The 17,724-nt window shown below is 37.2% G+C and overlaps 1 protein-coding gene across 2 annotated transcripts in view; it reads right to left on the reverse strand.

Moving 5' to 3' along the window:
- Positions 1-17,724, reverse strand: part of ME1 (malic enzyme 1) — a 164,199-nt gene that overhangs the window by 97,274 nt on the left and 49,201 nt on the right. For both annotated transcript variants that reach the window (XM_054062910.1, XM_054062911.1), the window contains exon 3: positions 14,859-15,008. In XM_054062910.1, the coding sequence (XP_053918885.1) occupies positions 14,859-15,008 (150 nt within the window). The remainder of the gene's footprint in view (positions 1-14,858; positions 15,009-17,724) is intronic.

The raw sequence follows: 17,724 nt of genomic DNA on the forward strand, positions 1-17,724 counted from the left end.
TCATCTAGGTAGAACTATAGTCAGAAGAGCCTGTTCTTACAACCCTGTGGGTTGCAGGAACTTTCAGATGCACTCCCTTTGCCTACACCTTAAGTCCAGCAGTCTTAGTTGGCTAAATGTCATAACCCAGTTGGAATGGGTGCATTTTCAAAAACAGCCGGAGCTGCCCAGAAATCCAGCTTCAGGTCTCAGCACATCCCCTCTTCCACCCCATGTGGAATTAGGGAAGTGGGGAATCAGAGGCTGCTGTTCAATAACTTGCTACACAGTGCCTGATCCTTCTCTGGGCAGGGGACATCACACAGACATTGCCCTACCTGCCCTTCTGCAGCTGAAACAAGCTCTAGAGCCTGCACATAGCTTATATTTTATAATTTGTAGCACAACAGGGGGAGTCAGAGAGAAAAAAGGGACAAGTTGACTGTAGCAGAACAGACTGAAGGCAAATGACAAAGCAAAAGAGAAAACACCTGCACACGGACTGCTGCCCTATTCTTTTTCTCCAACAAGTCTGGACTCTCCCAGCCCTCTGAGGGCCTAATTCCTGCTCCTAAAGAGTCTAATCTCTACATTGCTACTTTGAGTGTATAAAGACTTTTGCAAAAGGAACAGTTTTTGCTTGAAACATCCTACTTTCACTTTGTCAGAATGCCAACTGGGTAAATCCAGGCTCCAGAATTGGGCAAAGAAGTCAGACCTTTGTACAGTAAAAAGCAACCCAGTGAAGTAATCCCTTAACTGCTGTCATTCAACACAAAACCCATTCCATTGTTAAAACAATCTGAGTAAACCATTAAAGGCCTTACATAGCAAAAGTGTAAAACTAATTTTACTTGTTACATAAAGGAATTACAGCTTGTCCCTTCGTTAATAATCCAAGTCTCTGCTTTATTTTTGAAACGATAACATGCACCTCAAACTATTTCAGATTAAGACTATCTCATAGTAAAAGCAACACTTTGTGGACTTTGTCATTGCAGACTTTTTGCATTGATTATGTAAAATACTTATTATTGTATATCTAGATAACACAGGTTTCTAATAAATGCCTCACCTCCTTTAGTCACAAAAGCAAACAGCACAGTATTTCACACTCTAAATATTCAGGCTTTCATGTTGCACCCTTTTCATACAGACAGAGTAGATCAAATCATCTACTTTATATTCACTTCTTAAAACATGAATTTGTTAATTTAACTATACTCCTAAAGTATCATTCATCTAGACACTCAGCTTTTAGCATTGTTGCTTAACCAACATAACAGCAATTCAATGGGATGTTTGTTTCAAAACAAAAGGCAGACTTTGAGAAATACTGAGTTTTAAGAGCCAGAGCTGTTTTTCTCCAGAAGCCACTTAAATTATTCTGACAGTTGCTCAATAAATAACTTAATTACTTACACTCTAATAGACACAAATACATCTATTTGAAAATTGTGAATGAGAGAATGATTTACCAGAGCCAGACTCACTCATTTTTAAGACAAAAAATAACCCGCTGTTCTGCTTCAATAGCCATCATGTTTGTATTACTTCATGCTAATATAAACTGCATAAAGAACCATCAACAAACAACATTAACCATGTATCTACTAGGAATCCTGCAATGATAATGATGCTTTTGAAGAAAAACTTTTAAATGTTGTTTAAACTGTAACATACTCAAAGAGATCATGGTCCTATTTACTTCAATAACTTGTGCTGCTCTAGCTCATCAGAACATGGAGAAATTCCAGTATTTAGACAATAGTGTCATTTAAGCCAATTTTCATTGACCTTTAAATCACCATCATTTGCTCTCAATAACCATTAACAAGGACAAAAGTGAAGACCTATTAAAAAGGCTTCTTCTTACAGCATATCCTACTCAACTTCCACTTCAATGAAGAAGTCACTTCTGAAAAGAGACACTAGCTTCCATCTGCAGAGCTGACCTTATCTGCTGAAAAGGACCCAAGGAAACGGCTCAGTTTACAATGCAGTGAGAGAGCAGTTCCTAAGGCAAGAAGCTGCAGTGCTAAGAGGTAAAAAGTCAGAAGCCAGACAGGCTGATGTGAAAGCACCCAGGTTAAACATACAAGATCACTAGCAAGCACACCAGCACAGAGCAAGGCTGTTTCAGCCATGTTTGAGCTGTCTGTGTACAGCATTTGGTGGCATCTCCTTGACCCACATCCCGAGGGCACAAAGATCATAGGATCATTGAGGTTGGTTGGGACTGCTGGAGCTCACCAAGCGAGCCCCTTTCCCAAGCAGGGTCAGCCAGAGCAGTTATTTTGCCTTGGCTTCTCCTCAGGTAAAAATGTAATATGGACCATGAATTTGCTCTGGTTTTTCGTAAGGAGTGCTAGTAACAAAAAGAAAATAACTGTTTTAGCAGAGTTTGCTGTGCTGAAAATCAAATGGTTTTTGCACAATGCTCTACTCCAAGCATACACAGAAACTTATTCCCGCTTTCAGTGGAAATTGTATCAGCACATAGCAACCGAAAATAAGTCTCCTGGTATTTTAGCACATAAAGATGGGCATAACATTCTGAAAAAGTACTGCATGTGGTCTAACCACTTAATACTCATTAGCAGAAGAAGGTCCTTATACAAATTAGAACTGTCTTACAATGCCATCACTTAACTCAGAAAGCAGTGGTAAGGAGGCAGATGTCTCACTAACCTTTCTTCACCCAACAGCAAATTACACTACATTAATGCTGCTCTATGATAGATTCTGTAAAGTTATTATGCCTTGGTCTTTTTATGTTTGTGTTATGTTTATTATAACTCAAATGACTTTTTTTTGTATAGCATACATAAGAAAATAGTTGTATAAACCTATAAAACTTTGCGAAAAATGACAGGACTGCCATGCGAGAAATAAAAGGGTTAATTTCTATCCCAAAACTTTTGTCTCTTGCCTTTTCCAGAAGCCTCATATCAGCAGGGGCACGTGGCTGTCTCAAAAGCAATGTGTAAAAAAGCTCTCAGACTAAAAGTATCTCACCATAGAGAAACATTAAACATATTAAAACACACAACCATCCCTTTGTTCTGCTTGTGATGGCTGAAATTCTTTATGCTTTCTTTTCACTTTCAATTTTCCATTTTAAGACCTATTTACCCTATCTATTCAGAAAGCTTCTAGACAGAGACAGAAAACTGTCATGTTTCAATACCTAAGCTGCTGCAAAGTTAAAGTGATTTTTCTTGGGTTTTTCCTTCCTATTCTGAACTTCACCAAATCAAGTTACAGGAATAACTGTTTTTTATATATATATATAAAAAAAAAAGCTGCTATTTCTTTTGTTGGAAATGCAACAATGAGGTAATGTTGGACTACTGAGTAATGACAGTATTTTGAGCACAGAAGCTGCTGAATGTGTAAGCAGGGAATTTGGGCGGTGCCAAAGTACGTGCAACAAATGTACAGAAAACGAGAACTGGAGAAATTCCAGCATAAGCACATCCCTGAAAGAAAACATCCTCTGAACATGGGCTGGGATATATACAGAATGAACTAATAAAGCATTGTAATGTTTCTAAGTCACTGGTGCCTCGTTTGAAGTAATAGTGGTACCTCATTTTGCAACATCAGTACATACCAATGGGAATTACTGGGGACGTTGGATAAAGCTCTCTGCATAGAGGCAGAGATTAGGATTCCACTGTCTCTAAGAAGATCTCAGTCTAAATGCTTATCATCCACCCGTAATAGTTCCTTGCTACATGCTCATGTTGCCTACGTATACATCCCTACGGCTGGTGATAGCTGTTTTTAAACATATAAGGTAATATCATCTTTTTATCCCACTGATATCTGGAAGCAAGCCCATTCCCTTTCAAGCATAGGTCCAGGAAGGGAGAAAGAAGCACACACTTTTTTATTAGTATTTGCAAAGCAATTAATAGAGGTTTAATAAGACCAAGTGCTGAGTCCTGCACTTGGGGCACAACAACTTGTGCAGCGCTATAGTCTTAGGGAAGAGTGGCTGGAAAGCTGCCTGGCAGAGAAGGACCTGGGGGTGTTGGTCAACAGCCGACTGAATGTGAGCCAGCAGTGTGCTCACATGGTGAAGAAGGCCAATGGCATCTTGGCTTGTATCAGAAACAGCACAGCCAGCAGGGCCAGGGAAGTGATTGTGCCTCTGTACTCGGCATTGGTGAGGCTGCACCTTGAATCCTGTGTTCAGTTCTGGGCCCCCCACTAAAAGAAATTGAGGTGCTACAGCACATCCAGAGAAGGGCAACAAAGTTGGTGAAGGGCCTGGAGAACAAGCCTTATGAAGAGCAGCTGAAGGAACTGGGGTTATTTAGCCTAGAGAAGAGGAGGCTGAGGAGAGACCTCATCACTATCTAGAAGTACCTGAAAGGAAGTTATAGTAAGCTGGGTGTTGGTCTCTTCACCCAAGCGATAGGTGACAGGACAAGAGGAAATGGCCTCAACTTCTGTCAGGGGAGGTTCAGATTAGACATCAGGAAAAACTTCTTCAGGATTTATTTAAAAGATGTGTAGATGAAGTGCTCAGGCATATGGTTTAGTAGTGGACAGGTACAGTTGGACTCAATGATCTCAAAGGTCTTTTCCAACCAAGCAATTCTTCGATTCCGTGACTTGGAAGTTTAAATAGCACATGGAAGGGTGAGAGGATAGCCTGTGAGTGCACTCACTTCACATCTCTGAGATGTGAGAACAGCTAACAGCTACAGAAAAGCTCTTCCTTTAAGTGCTTCTCCATGTGTAAGTGTACCCTAATAGGCAATCCCTGCAATGCTTGCCCTCAGGAACACTACCTCCTCTAGAGGGGTTTCAGAATAGGCACTTTTATAAAAACTATGGACTGCCATCCAAAATGCAAATAACTGTAACTCCTCAGCAACAGCAAATTCACCATAAATGTTCAACAGCCATTAGTACTGGTGTCTAGTAGAGAAACACTCAGCCTTCACAGCTGCTGCTTATGTTGAGAACTATCAGCTGACTCCAGTTGTGCAATGAACAAAACTTATTCACAGAAAATGATTTCATTTTAACTGCTTCATAGCATCCATGAAATTGTTGTTCCCCTTCTTTGATCAAAGAGAGTCCCTTAGACATCTCAGCACAACAGAAGATAACATGTATGTCTTCTAAAAGGATCTTTTTTTTCTCAAAGGCTAAGCATGCCTGGCACTAAAGGTCTGCACAGCAGGCTCAATAAATAAGCCGTGGCTTCTCCTCCCTTCCTAGCCTCTTTCCACGTAAACTCAGAGCATTTATTCTCCACAGATAAAGCAGTTTCTAACTTTACAATTTCTGGCTGTATTTGGTTGCACTAAAAGATTTACCTCACCTCCTGCAGCAAAACAGTTGCGTTGCACTAGAGAGAATTCCTGGAGTAACTAGCATATATGTCATAGGGAGTGATGTAGTAGCCAGAGTCCTGGAGGAAAAACATGGGGCAACTGAGACTGACAGCAGAAAGATTACTAAGTACACTAGTAAAGATTAAAATGATCTGTCCTTTCCCTGAAAGTCATTCCAAACAATGAGAGTTCGAGACACTTTAGTGGGAAGTTGGTATTGATATACTGAGGATCATGAACATTAAAAAAGTTTGAGTCCCAAGACAAGGTGATCTTAAAACCAAAATTATCACCTGCTTTATGTTGGGGCCATCAGCACTGTGTCTCACTTTACTCTGAGCACTCTTGGAGGATCCGACATTACTAGGATCATCCACAAAGGGATTCATGCTCTCTGGAGAAGAGAATCTGGGAATTCAAATTCTAGTTCCAAAGGCTGATCAAACACGTGAGAAACTCTTGGATCATCCTGTTTCTTTATGTGACACAAGCTGTTGGTTCTCTGTGTTGCTCTAAATGAGTGCTAGGAATGTGCAGAATTCCAGGCCACTAATATATAAACTATTGTCACCTGCAGGCCACAACTTAAGGACTGTCCAAGGCTCCCCAGGTCCAGAAGGGAGGCAACTGTACCTATCATTTTGTACAAAAGGTAAAGATGAAGAAACATCTATTTGCAGACATTGCATGGGATTTGATAATCTGTCCTCGTAAAGGTGCTGAACTAAGGAATGTTCTGGCTTTCTTATTGAAGCAAGGGACTCTTCAAAGGTTTGCGTTAGCGGCCAAATATTGTTGACAATTAGGGAGCTGAATAAATCTGGCAGGCTGACATGAGTGGAAAATTTTGGTAGATAAATATTTCTTGAACGGAGTAGGACAGAGCTAATGAGTAGATCTCTACTGTACTGTATTTCCACATAATTTAGTGTCTGTCACAAGTCTTTGGCCAAATTGAAGTGTGAAAGCTACATAAAATCTCTGTCATTACAGTACATTTCATTAAGGAATGTACTACTTTGGGAAACCTGGAAGCTTGTAACCCGAAGGCAGTATTGTGGGCTGGCGTAAAATCAAAATCTCTCTAAAAATTCAGGAAAAAAGGAATATGTTGAAGACTAGTATGCTTATAAATCGGTACAAGTCCTAAGTATTGATATGCAACTATAACTTGCCAAAAGGATAAAGATATTTTAAAAATGCAATGACACAGCTCATTTGTTGAAAAGGATAGAGCCTAGCTTTTATGTGGTATTAGCACTAGAGAGAAAAGATTAGTCAGAGTAAAGATATTTAACTTCAGATCATGCGATTTCTGTCCAGTCTTCTACATGCAGGTCCATGAGATGACTTTAACAAACCAAACAAGAAGGGTCCAGTAGGTACTGCATTAATAACCATCACATAAACTGTTCTTCTCATGTATGAAAAGCATCAGAAAGAAACTTCCTTGTTTCAGAGGACTCTCAGTAGGATGCATAGTGGAGAAGATAATCATCATATGCCAAAACCCATAGAAGAGTAAGTTCCCATTGGCTCAGAGTGCAGATGTTCTTTAAAAGACAAATTTGAGTCCTCTAGATCTGTGGAGAAGGAAGAACTTTCTGTTCTAATCCCACACAAACTGTAGTGGAAAAGTGTGAAAAAAAAACAGTACAAATCAAATGAGGGCAGGGATCCCTGATAACATCCAGGATAGTGTGAAGGGAGTGGACAAAAGAACTGACAGGGGTATGGCCAGTACAGTAATTGTGGCACTCTTGCACACAAACCACGAAGAATGGTTTTGTAAAAGGATCCTGACGCTTGCTAGCTGTCTTCCTCAGAAGAATGTGCTAAAAGGGGAAGGAAAATGACCAAATACTGACTGCTGCCAAACATTTTGAGAGTCATGTTTTGATTAGGGATGGCCTCATTTCCTCCTGTTCACAGTCCAGATGCACTCCCTCCAGAAAAAAACAGACTAAAGCAAAATCCCAAGGTACAAACTCAGGTCTGAAAACCAGAAATTCCATTCTTGCGATGTGTTTTAGGACAAAGATTCTTTTACAATAGTGATTAAAACCCCCCTGGAAGATTACCTGCACACGAAATCATTTGTGCAGCTTGTAAGAGTAAGAAGAGACTAACGATAGGCAAAGCTCCAATTCAGACAAGACTAAATGAAAGAATAGCTCAAAGCATGACTTCTGTAAATACCACCCTTCCACTATTGCTGCAGGTAATACCTACATGCAAACACCGAGTACATACAAAAAATATCACCACATGGAGGATATTGTATTTCATAATGCTAGGCCAGAACTATATATTCTCAGTTCAGCACAGGCTAATCATTCATTGTTTTATTCTAAAGTGCAAGTTTAATAAACAAGAGAAAAATTAATACTTTAACTAAATGGTGAAACTTATTGCTGAAATATTATCAAAATCCATTAATTTAACACACATCAAGAGAGATCAGATGATTACATATATAAGTAACCTAAATAGTATCTTAGACTTTTTTTCATTCATCTATTTCTTGGAATGAAAAATCGGCTTAACATTTACAGAGCACTCTAAAACCAAAATGAGGCCGACTAATATCCTCCATGCAAGATTCTCAGACCTTCCCCAGCAACAGCATTATTGGCTGCTGACAGACCAAGTTGAATACACTTTGGGCACAATCCAGCATAGTATGTTTCTAGAAGACAGCCTAGGAGGAGAAAGGAATTCAACACTCTCATGCTGTGCCAATTCTCCAACTTTTCAGAGCAGGGCAAATGTTATGCTAGGAGCATCTATTAGCCTTACTTTCAAAGCAAGGAAGTAAGAGTGTGCTAAACTAAGCTTAAGCTTGATGAAGGTAACAGAACACAATCATGCCAAAGAGAATTACTAGGTGTCGTGAGATGCCATGGTACTTGAATTCAAAGGAAAGGCTATACAAAAAAAGCAAGATGCAAAATTGTCTGGAAAATGTCAACTGTTGTCACAAGAGACAAAAGCGAAAATTACAAACTAACATATATTTTGAAAGTGTTCGGTGAGAGGCTGCACCTGCCATCACTGCCAGGCTTTTGAAGTTAGTAGGAGAAAGATTGCTTAAAACTGGAAGAAATGCTACAGCCATGCTAATTCTCTGTTGTATTCTCAAAGTAATTTACCACCTGAGCCATATTGTTGATAGTCACACCCCATACCAGTGCCTTCTGGAGAATGGAACTCCTACAGGCTATTTACAAAGAGGCATTTTACTGTATTTTATGTCTCTATTGCAACACATTTCAATTTCAGATACTGCCTTAACAATCCAGCCTCTACAAGACATCAGTTAACAAAAAACCCACACTCTCTTTTTTTCACTTCCAGGTGAAAATTCTGCATAACTTTCAAAGAAAAAGTACTAGGAAAAGTAACTCTGAAATTGCTGCTTTGTTAAATCGTTTACTATAATTTTATGTTACACATAATCACTTTTAACTAAATGAAGATACCAAGATAAGTTTCCATAGTAAAAATCTGATCAAGAAAGTGTCTAAAAAAATTTATATCTATTTTGTCTGGGAAAAAAACTAAGGGGGCAGTTATACTGGTGAAGGAGTTGGGTCAAATAAATCCAGATCTGGTCACGATCAAGAAAACACCACATATCTGTGGGCGAGACAGACAGTTACAGAGATGCACCAGGAACTGAACTTTCTTGGCTCCTGAGATCACAGAATCATAGAATCAAAGAATCACAGAATCACAGAATCATAGGATAGTTTGGGTTGGAAGAGACCTTAAAGATCATCCAGTTCCAACCCCTGCCATGGGCAGGGACATCCGACTAAATCAGGCTGCCCACGGCCCCATCCAACCTGGCCTTGAACACCTCCAGGGATGGGGCAGCCACAGCTTCCCTGGGCAGCCTGTGCCAGTGCCTCACCACCCTCAGCATGAAGAAATTCCTCCTTATGTCTAGTCTAAATCTGCCCTTAACAGAATTAAGAAAAAGAAAAATCAAGCTCCAATTAAAGCCACATTAAAAAAAACAAAAAAAAAATTATTAAATGTACCATGCGATCAACCAAGTGTTGGCAAAGACTGCAACTTCTGCTGTCAAGATCTAATGTTTCATAAGTTCTGTCACAGGAAATAAATATTACCCTATTCTCTAATTCATTTACTTTATAAAAAAGTGATGTTATCTTACAGCTGACAATCTCAATATTACTATGTCAACAAAAAAGGAACTCACACTTGCAGCACTTGCATCCCTTACTGTGCATCAGAACCATTGTAAATGTAAATACATAAAATAAATGTAAATAAATACATTCCCTTTGGGGAATGTGAGGAAAGGAGCCTATCTCAAATTTGTATGTGCTGAGTCAGTCATATGCTTTAGTAAGGAGGCAACTGGGGATACTATCAGCACTTGCAGACTGAGTATTAGACAGCAGATATTGCCTGCCTAAAAGCTGGTACTAAAGATTTTTAATAACATTCCAAGTCCTTTCTACAATTACTAAAAGAGGCAAACCAAACATATATTTAAGTACATTAGAAGTCAGTTGAAAATGTAATCTTGCTTAGACTTTGAGCAAATAAGAGACTTCCAGATATGCTATGTCTACTCATTTGTGAAGAGGGAAAACCAGAAAAACAGACATAGTTGCAAGAATTACTGCAGAAGAAAACTTCTGTGAGAATACTTTGCTGAACAAGATCTGCTTATTAAAAAAAAAAAAGAGAGAGAGAGAAGGAACAATCACTTCAAAGCTAAGGCTGACATACTTTGCCTCTTAAGAAGACTGTATCTGTATTTTCAATACACAGCATCAGTTTCAATACAGCCACTTTTAAAAAGGTTCCTAGTCATTTTGAAAGTGTGTGACTGCATTGGAAAGTTATTTCAGAGGAACTCTGCCATGCCTGTGTGGCTGCAATAGTTATTAGGGCTTGCTTCGTCCATGCTCTGTTTGAAACGGCTTTTCCTTCTAGGAATGGGAATACGTAAACAGTCACCTAAAATTTTAACAACATCCAAAGACTTCAACATAGCAATACTTGGCAATTTTTCCTCCCCTCTCTGAATGCTGAGTTTACACAAGAACTTTAAACTCTTGCATGTTCTCTATACGATGTAAAAAGTTGATTTTGGATTCTTCGAGGAAATTTCCATTGATCTTTCCCATATTTATTCTTCCTGGATGAATAAAGCACTTGAAAGAACTGTTATAGTTCAGAAATCCATTTATAGAAATGGATTGTTTCTTGGTAAGCCAGCAAGAGTTGTCACATGTATGTATACGCTTCATGCAACATGAAGAATTCTTTACTTTAGGAATTTATTTTAAAATAATGGATAGAAAGTCTGCACCAAAAAGTGACCTCGTAGAGATTCTGAGATAATGTTCTTAATGATAGCAGCAATAAAGCTATAACTCCTTGATATTCCCAACATAAACCTTAAATTTTTTATCTATACAGGTCCAAATTCCTTCCCTGACCTAGCCCCTGGAAGGGGCTCTTTCTTCCCACATCCTCCTCAACAGCTGTTAGAAAGACCAGAAAGACTGGTCTTCTAAATTACATTTCTGTAATGAGTGCTGTAAGTAGATGCATGTTAAAGATCTGCTATCAGCTCTGTACTATTTATTTCTAGAATAATGCTCTTATTCATTAAACTGGTGGGTTTTAAGCTGAATATTTACAGCAAGTAATCCAATTTTCAGTTTTAATTTTACAAACAAATGTCAGTTATCTAGATGAGCTTCAGACCAGTGAGTCAAATTACTTTGCAGCTGGTTCTCTTGAGAAATGTTGCTTAATCAGACAGTCAGCTAGTCAGCTGAGAATGTTCATTCTATAATTGCAAAATATCCCGACTGAGCCACAGTGTCCTTCTATAACTGTAAGCGCATCATGTGAGCCCATATAGTCTTCTAAAAACCTGTAAGGGAGTCACAGAACATGATCTCATTTAATGATCCCATGAGACATCTATTTTTTTAGCTCTAAATTAATTTTCATTATTCCTTGCCTTAAGACATAATTTGTGAGCTGGGGACTTCAAACTCACTTTACAATGTAAAGAAATCTAATCAAATGTAAAAACCCCTTAGACTGAATAATAAGACATTGTCTTGCAACTCCCAATGTGATAAATATGATCTGCAGCAACTGTGTGTGTTTTAACTTATTTACCTATATAAACAAGTCTATTTCTAATAAGATCTTTGTTTAACTATGAAATATCAAACATTTTCTGAGCTGTGGGAAGAGACAGTAATAAAAATATTCTGAAACAAAAAACATTCTGAAAGAAGAGCATTCATTTATCAGTAAAAACAACATTTAGATGTGAATCAGCATAAACCACATACACAGTTCTTACAGATAAGACCTTTTCTTTATGGTATGATAAGACTTTAACTTTTCCCTGAATTGTAACAACTGAAAAAAATCAACCAATAAAAAACGTGAGAACACACAGACTGGACTAAATTTTATTTAGTTTATTTTTACTCCTCGTCTCTTTCTGTATGTTCAATGTTTATTTGTTCAACACTCTAGAAGATAGTTTCAAACAAAATGAAGCTGATTGCTTTGCATGGTTGTTTTGGAATAATTTAGAAAAGGTTTATCTTAGAAAAAAATAGATCTCTGGAACAGTGCAGTGGAAGATCACAAAGTATGGGTATTTCTTAAGGAGCTAAGAATCTGTCAGAGGGGAAACTCTTTATAGTCCTTTCCTCTGAGACCTGTAATGAATGCTGGCATCAGCTGCATGATGGGGTAAGAGGAGAACAGGTAGGGAGATGATGTGAACATTACAGCTGGGACTTTTATAGGGAACAGTAAACAACCAATTTGGCAGATGATATTCTTCTTAGAAAAATATTTATGAGATCCTTATTAGGCAGAAGAATATGGTACATGTTTTTCAGCCATCTTTACTTCAATGAGTCATTAAACTCTTATTTGAAAGGAATGAGATAATTCAACAGGACTAGAAAAACAGCCTTTATAAATATCTTGCATATCTCCCCAGTCAGTCACGTAAATAGAGCACACATGTACCTACTAGGGAAGCAGCAGACAGATGAATATAGACAAGGCTGACTTTGGTAGTTCAAGAATACAACAACTGAATACCGAAAGACACATCAGTTAAAACTTGTTTTAATATTGTTTAAAACATTGTTCACTTATTAGCAGCCCAACTGCAGTGAAAAACACAGCATGAAATACTAAATTATGTAATGTCCTATAAATCTAGTTATTTTTTAAGTTAAATAATAAGAGAAATAAATTATCTAAGTAGTATAATCTGCCTTGAATTTGCTCATTTTCAACAAGGAAATGAAAACTTTTTTGGAAGAAAAAATAAGATTTCATTCCAATATTGGTAAATAAAATCATGTTTCTAAGAACCTACAAATATGAGGATGCTCAATGAGCACTTGGATCATCACTGTCGCTCTTCAGAATAGCTAAATGTATCATCAGAATTGAAGTTCACTTTCTATGTGCCAGAATAACAAGATTTTAAAAGCAGAACAGAAGAAAATCCATGGAGAACATAGAAAGTTAGTACAATGTTATTTATATGCACTGGTAGTTTTATACTGCAGTCATCGGCTGAGTTGAGAAAGTTCAAATTGCTATTCCAAAGCCTGTATAATGTATCTATTACTGCTCTCATGCCTTGCTTTTGAAAGTTTTTTATATCATAATTGAAAGTAAAAGGAAAAAATATAAGCTTGTGGTGATGTTCATTATGGATTTGTTAGAATCATTAGTCTTACAGTCCACTTAATTCTCACTGCTGGAGAAACTGAAGAGTGGCTTAGCTGCATAGTGGAGAACTCAAAAGTCCCTCTTTCCCAGAGTATCACTGCTAACTGCTTGTCAATAGTGTAATTTGTTTCAAGTTAACGATATGGATCCATAAATTTATTAGTGACAGAGAAATGTGTACTAGGATTTTAGTCTTAATACCTAGAGGAGAAAGAATTAGGGCATCTTTCTAAGTGGTCTACAGACAAAACCTCCACCAATTAAAAGAAAAGGCAAAAAGTTGAAATGTTTCCTTTCCCTGTCCCTTTGTGGCAAATCTGTTTTTTCCCCACGTGTTAGGATCACACTGAAGAGTGGCGTTCAAGAGTCTGAAAATTTCTAAAGCGGGCTGGTGGGTTGTTTCAATTGCTGTTGCCAACTGTGTCTCATCAGTTACAGACTGACTCTCGGCTGAACTCCTATCTAATTTAACACGGCTTTTTTCTTCACAGATGTTCCACAGGTCCAGGGAGAAAGTCAGAAGTACATGCACAGGTGCTCCTTGTGCAATAACCTATACAGCAATGAACATCAAAACAAGCAATAAGACGAGCTTAAGCAAAGACTCCATTTCCAGACATATTTAGCATTTCCTGGAAGGCAAATAACATCACCCTGGTGGTAAATACTGAGAGGGGAAAAAAAGAAGATGACTTCTCTTGCTAGGGGAGGCACCTAAAAGCCACAGATGATTAAACAGGTTTGAGTAAGCATTCTTGAGGTCTTTTTGAACTTTTTAATATGTATAGAAGCGGGAATTCTTGTTTTCTGCAGTTGGCCAGATGACCCTGACTCATTCTGTCAGTCACAAGGCCAAAATGATTTCTACATTAACAACAACAAAACCTTGAAGCCGTAAGTCTTCTCCCTCAAATACCTCCCTGATGAACAATTTGCAAGCAGTCATTTGTTCCCTTTCATCCTACAAGCTTCTTTTTTTTTTTTTCTATCAATGCCTTGACTGTAAAAAAACCTATTTCTGTTAACAGAGCTATGCACAGACAGCTCATTTATCTCTTCCTTTGCCAGAAAATTGTACAGAAGGCTCTGAAGTGTTGTTCTAGTTTGCACTTGAAGGTACTGGTATACACAAAGTTACCATAAATCTCAAACTCTGTGCTGATGCTCAAGGGGCAGAGTGAAAACAGAAGCATCTATCATTCTTTCATACCACTTCCTCATCACACTATAAATACAGATACTGTATAGAGAACAAAAGCACTACAGTAACCGACCTATAAAATAACAAATTAAGCAGTGAGAGAGGCACTTTGTTGATTATTGATTATTTTTCAGATGTCTGTAGGCACATAAATAATGCATCTATAGCTTGTATACATATTATTTTTATATGTGTATGTACAAAATACCTGTAATAGAAATATTTGTATACGTAAAAGTCTAAGCTCTTCAGGCTGCTGAGACAAATCTAAGACTAAGGATTCATTCTTCTCTGGTCTTGTAAAATGCAGTTAGGATTTTAAAAAAGTCTGTTAATAAGATTAAAAATGTACCCATGTTTTAGTACAATGAAAACAACCATTTGCCGTCTTAATTATTGTTTAATGTAGACCAACAGTGTAGTTTGAATTATGTCAATTATTGCAATTTTGGCTTGTATTCAGCTATGATACAAAACCTTAGCAGAAATTTGCCAAGAAGAAAATAAGATACAATTACTTTTATTTGAAGTATAAACTTACATACCTTGGCCTCCGAAATGCTAAACCATATTGTTGGCAAGCCAGTCCCACAGTGGGAGTATAAACAATAGGCATGAACCTTTCAATGTCAGAAGTCAGCACTTTGTAGAAAAGCTTTTCATTTCGTTCCTGAAGACTCATTAACAGAATATATCTGTGGAGAATTACACACAATTAAATAGAGATCAAGTGAACATATAAAGTAAACTCAGAAATACAAAGGTGTTTAGCAAATTTATTAAAGCCATGTTTGTTCTGTAACAGCCTTTTTCTTGTTTAGAATATTTAAATTACTCCTTGGCTTAATAGCACAAATGGGTCAGACTCAAAGGATAGCAAACTGGTTGAGACAGAGAGAAGCTGAAACCATCACAAAGTTGACAAACTCTACACACTCTGGAAGTATCCCTCTCAGGCAAAAAACGCTACGCTGCAACTGAGTATTTGGTCTGTCAGAACGCAATCTGTACATATCAGTTGTTCCACTTGAAATGAGACCATCATCAAATAAAACTTAAACAAACTTACTCTATCTTGCCCCAAAGAATGAAACTAAAAATATTAGCTCCAGGACAAACCTTTCAAAAAAACAGCCTTTTGTCCCTGAAGTCCACGTTTGTAATGAAATCTGCACTGTTTCATCTGCTAACGAAAATCAATTATTTATTGCATTTGAAGAAGTTTTATCTTTATTTAAAAAGAAAACCAACAAGAAAATAAATATCAAAGAAATAAGAGTGAAAGAAAGCTCATGCTTAGCTTGACTATCATCACTCTAATATGGCTATATATACTACTGCTCCAAGATCCCAACCAGGAAGCCAAACTTCAATGCTAATATGACAGATGATATTGGACTACGAGTGATTTAGAGTTATACTAGTTCACACAGGTATGACTCTGGTCATTTTATGGACACTTAATATTTAGGACACTTAGTATTTATGGACACTTAATACCCTTACCTCTCTATTTACTACTTTTAGTAAGGTTAAATATTACTTCAAAAATTAAGTAGTCATCTATACCAGTATGCTTAGCTAAAAACATTGTCTACGTAAATGAAGCTAAAGTTATGTAGGATTTTATTTTTTAATTTACAATGAATTACTGATTACATATACTAAAAAAGTTTAATTTATCCATCATTTTGTTACACAAGTGTTGAGAAAACATATACAACACATTCATTCCAAAGGCCTGGACTTTTGTCTGCCTAAATGTTATTCATATTAACTTCCCTCCAGCATGCTCCTGCATCACCTGCACCAATAAAATATAGTTCACACTTTTGGAAGAAACCAACATAGTCAGGTAACTATCTAACAAAGAGCAGTTTAGTAAATCTGCATTTGTTTCATGCAAGCTTGTCTTGTACATCCCTGTATATCAGGGAAGTATTTTGTGATCTGCTGTATAAACCTTTAACAAGTGCTATAAACAAGGCTCATGCCCCCAGTTTGGCAGCCATTGACTGTAATGAAGTGACAGAAGTGAGGCAAAATCGTGTCCCTCCCCCTTGTGTCACTAAGGGTACTTCAGGCCCTAAACAGACAAAGATCTAGAAATCAAAGAGTTGAAAATGTACTCTAAATACCATCAGCATGAGGCATCCTGAACTGCCCTCCATTGTACACATTATTTTGAATGTTTTCCAAGGTTAAATTATATCCTGAACTTGCAGTTCTCAGCTACAGATATACATACACACTAATTTTCTTTCATATTATTGCATTTCCTTACTAACCATTCATTTTCCCAGTATTTCATTATGATATAGCATAAACTTCAATGTCCTTGAATTCTTGGAGCATTTCCTTTATCAAAACCTTTCTCCCAAGGATGATTATCCCATCATTTACCTTGAAATACAAGCTCATTCACATATAGATCTGAATACATTTGAAGGCATTTATTTTGTTTCCACAGGTTCTGCATGGTGATGTTAGAAAATACCATGCACATTCCAGCCTGCTCTATACCGGAGACTACAAGCATTCACGTGAGCCACATCACTATATTTCAAAGCAGTTGCCAGTATACTTTTTTTCTTTTTATCACTCTCATTTCAAATGCTATCTGGCTACTTAAGACTTTAAAATACTTTTCATCATCCTTTCTTATTGTTCAGATCAATCCTGGATTTTAAATGGAGTAAAGAAATCTTGTACAAAAAAAAAATGAAAAAGTAAAAGGCTTGCTCAAGGGCTTCAAATAAAAACCCGATTTGCTAAAACTCTCAATTTTGTTTTTACTGTACTATAGCATTAAATTGGGGTTTTATTTTCTTATTTGCATTTATCATGCCACTTTTATATTCAGGCTATGGTAAAGAAATTGCAAAAATAATAGCTGCGTGCTACTTAAGAGTCATATTTTCAAATATTACTTACTTGGCCATATCCAAATCAGCATAAGAAATATTATTATAGGGTCAAGAGTGCTTCTAGAGAAGCACAAATTTGATCAGGAGACTACTTTTCAGTTTCAGATATAAAATAGCTCTTCTTTCTCAGCACAGTAATTTGCTTAGGGGTATCAACTTTCTCAAAGAATCTTTCTTAAAGGGAAAAGAAAAACTGCTTCGTCCTCAATGTAGTGCTGGTTATAAGGCATCAGACAAACAAGTATGTATCTTTTAGCAACGTTCAAGTAATCTACACAACAAAAAGAATGAAGTAGTTTTCAGCATTGTGTTTTTAAAAAAGATGTATTTCAAATACAGTATTTAATGGATTTTTTTTCCTGAAGCCATATTTAATTGAAAACATGGTGAAAACAAGCAATAAAACACTGAGAACAATCATTTGTGCTTTAAAAGGGGAGAAAAATATTATCTGTCTTCAGACATGGAATATCAAGCGAAGATT

The sequence above is a fragment of the Cuculus canorus genome, chromosome 3 (genome assembly GCF_017976375.1).
Source record: "Cuculus canorus isolate bCucCan1 chromosome 3, bCucCan1.pri, whole genome shotgun sequence".
NCBI classification, from domain to species: domain Eukaryota; kingdom Metazoa; phylum Chordata; class Aves; order Cuculiformes; family Cuculidae; genus Cuculus; species Cuculus canorus.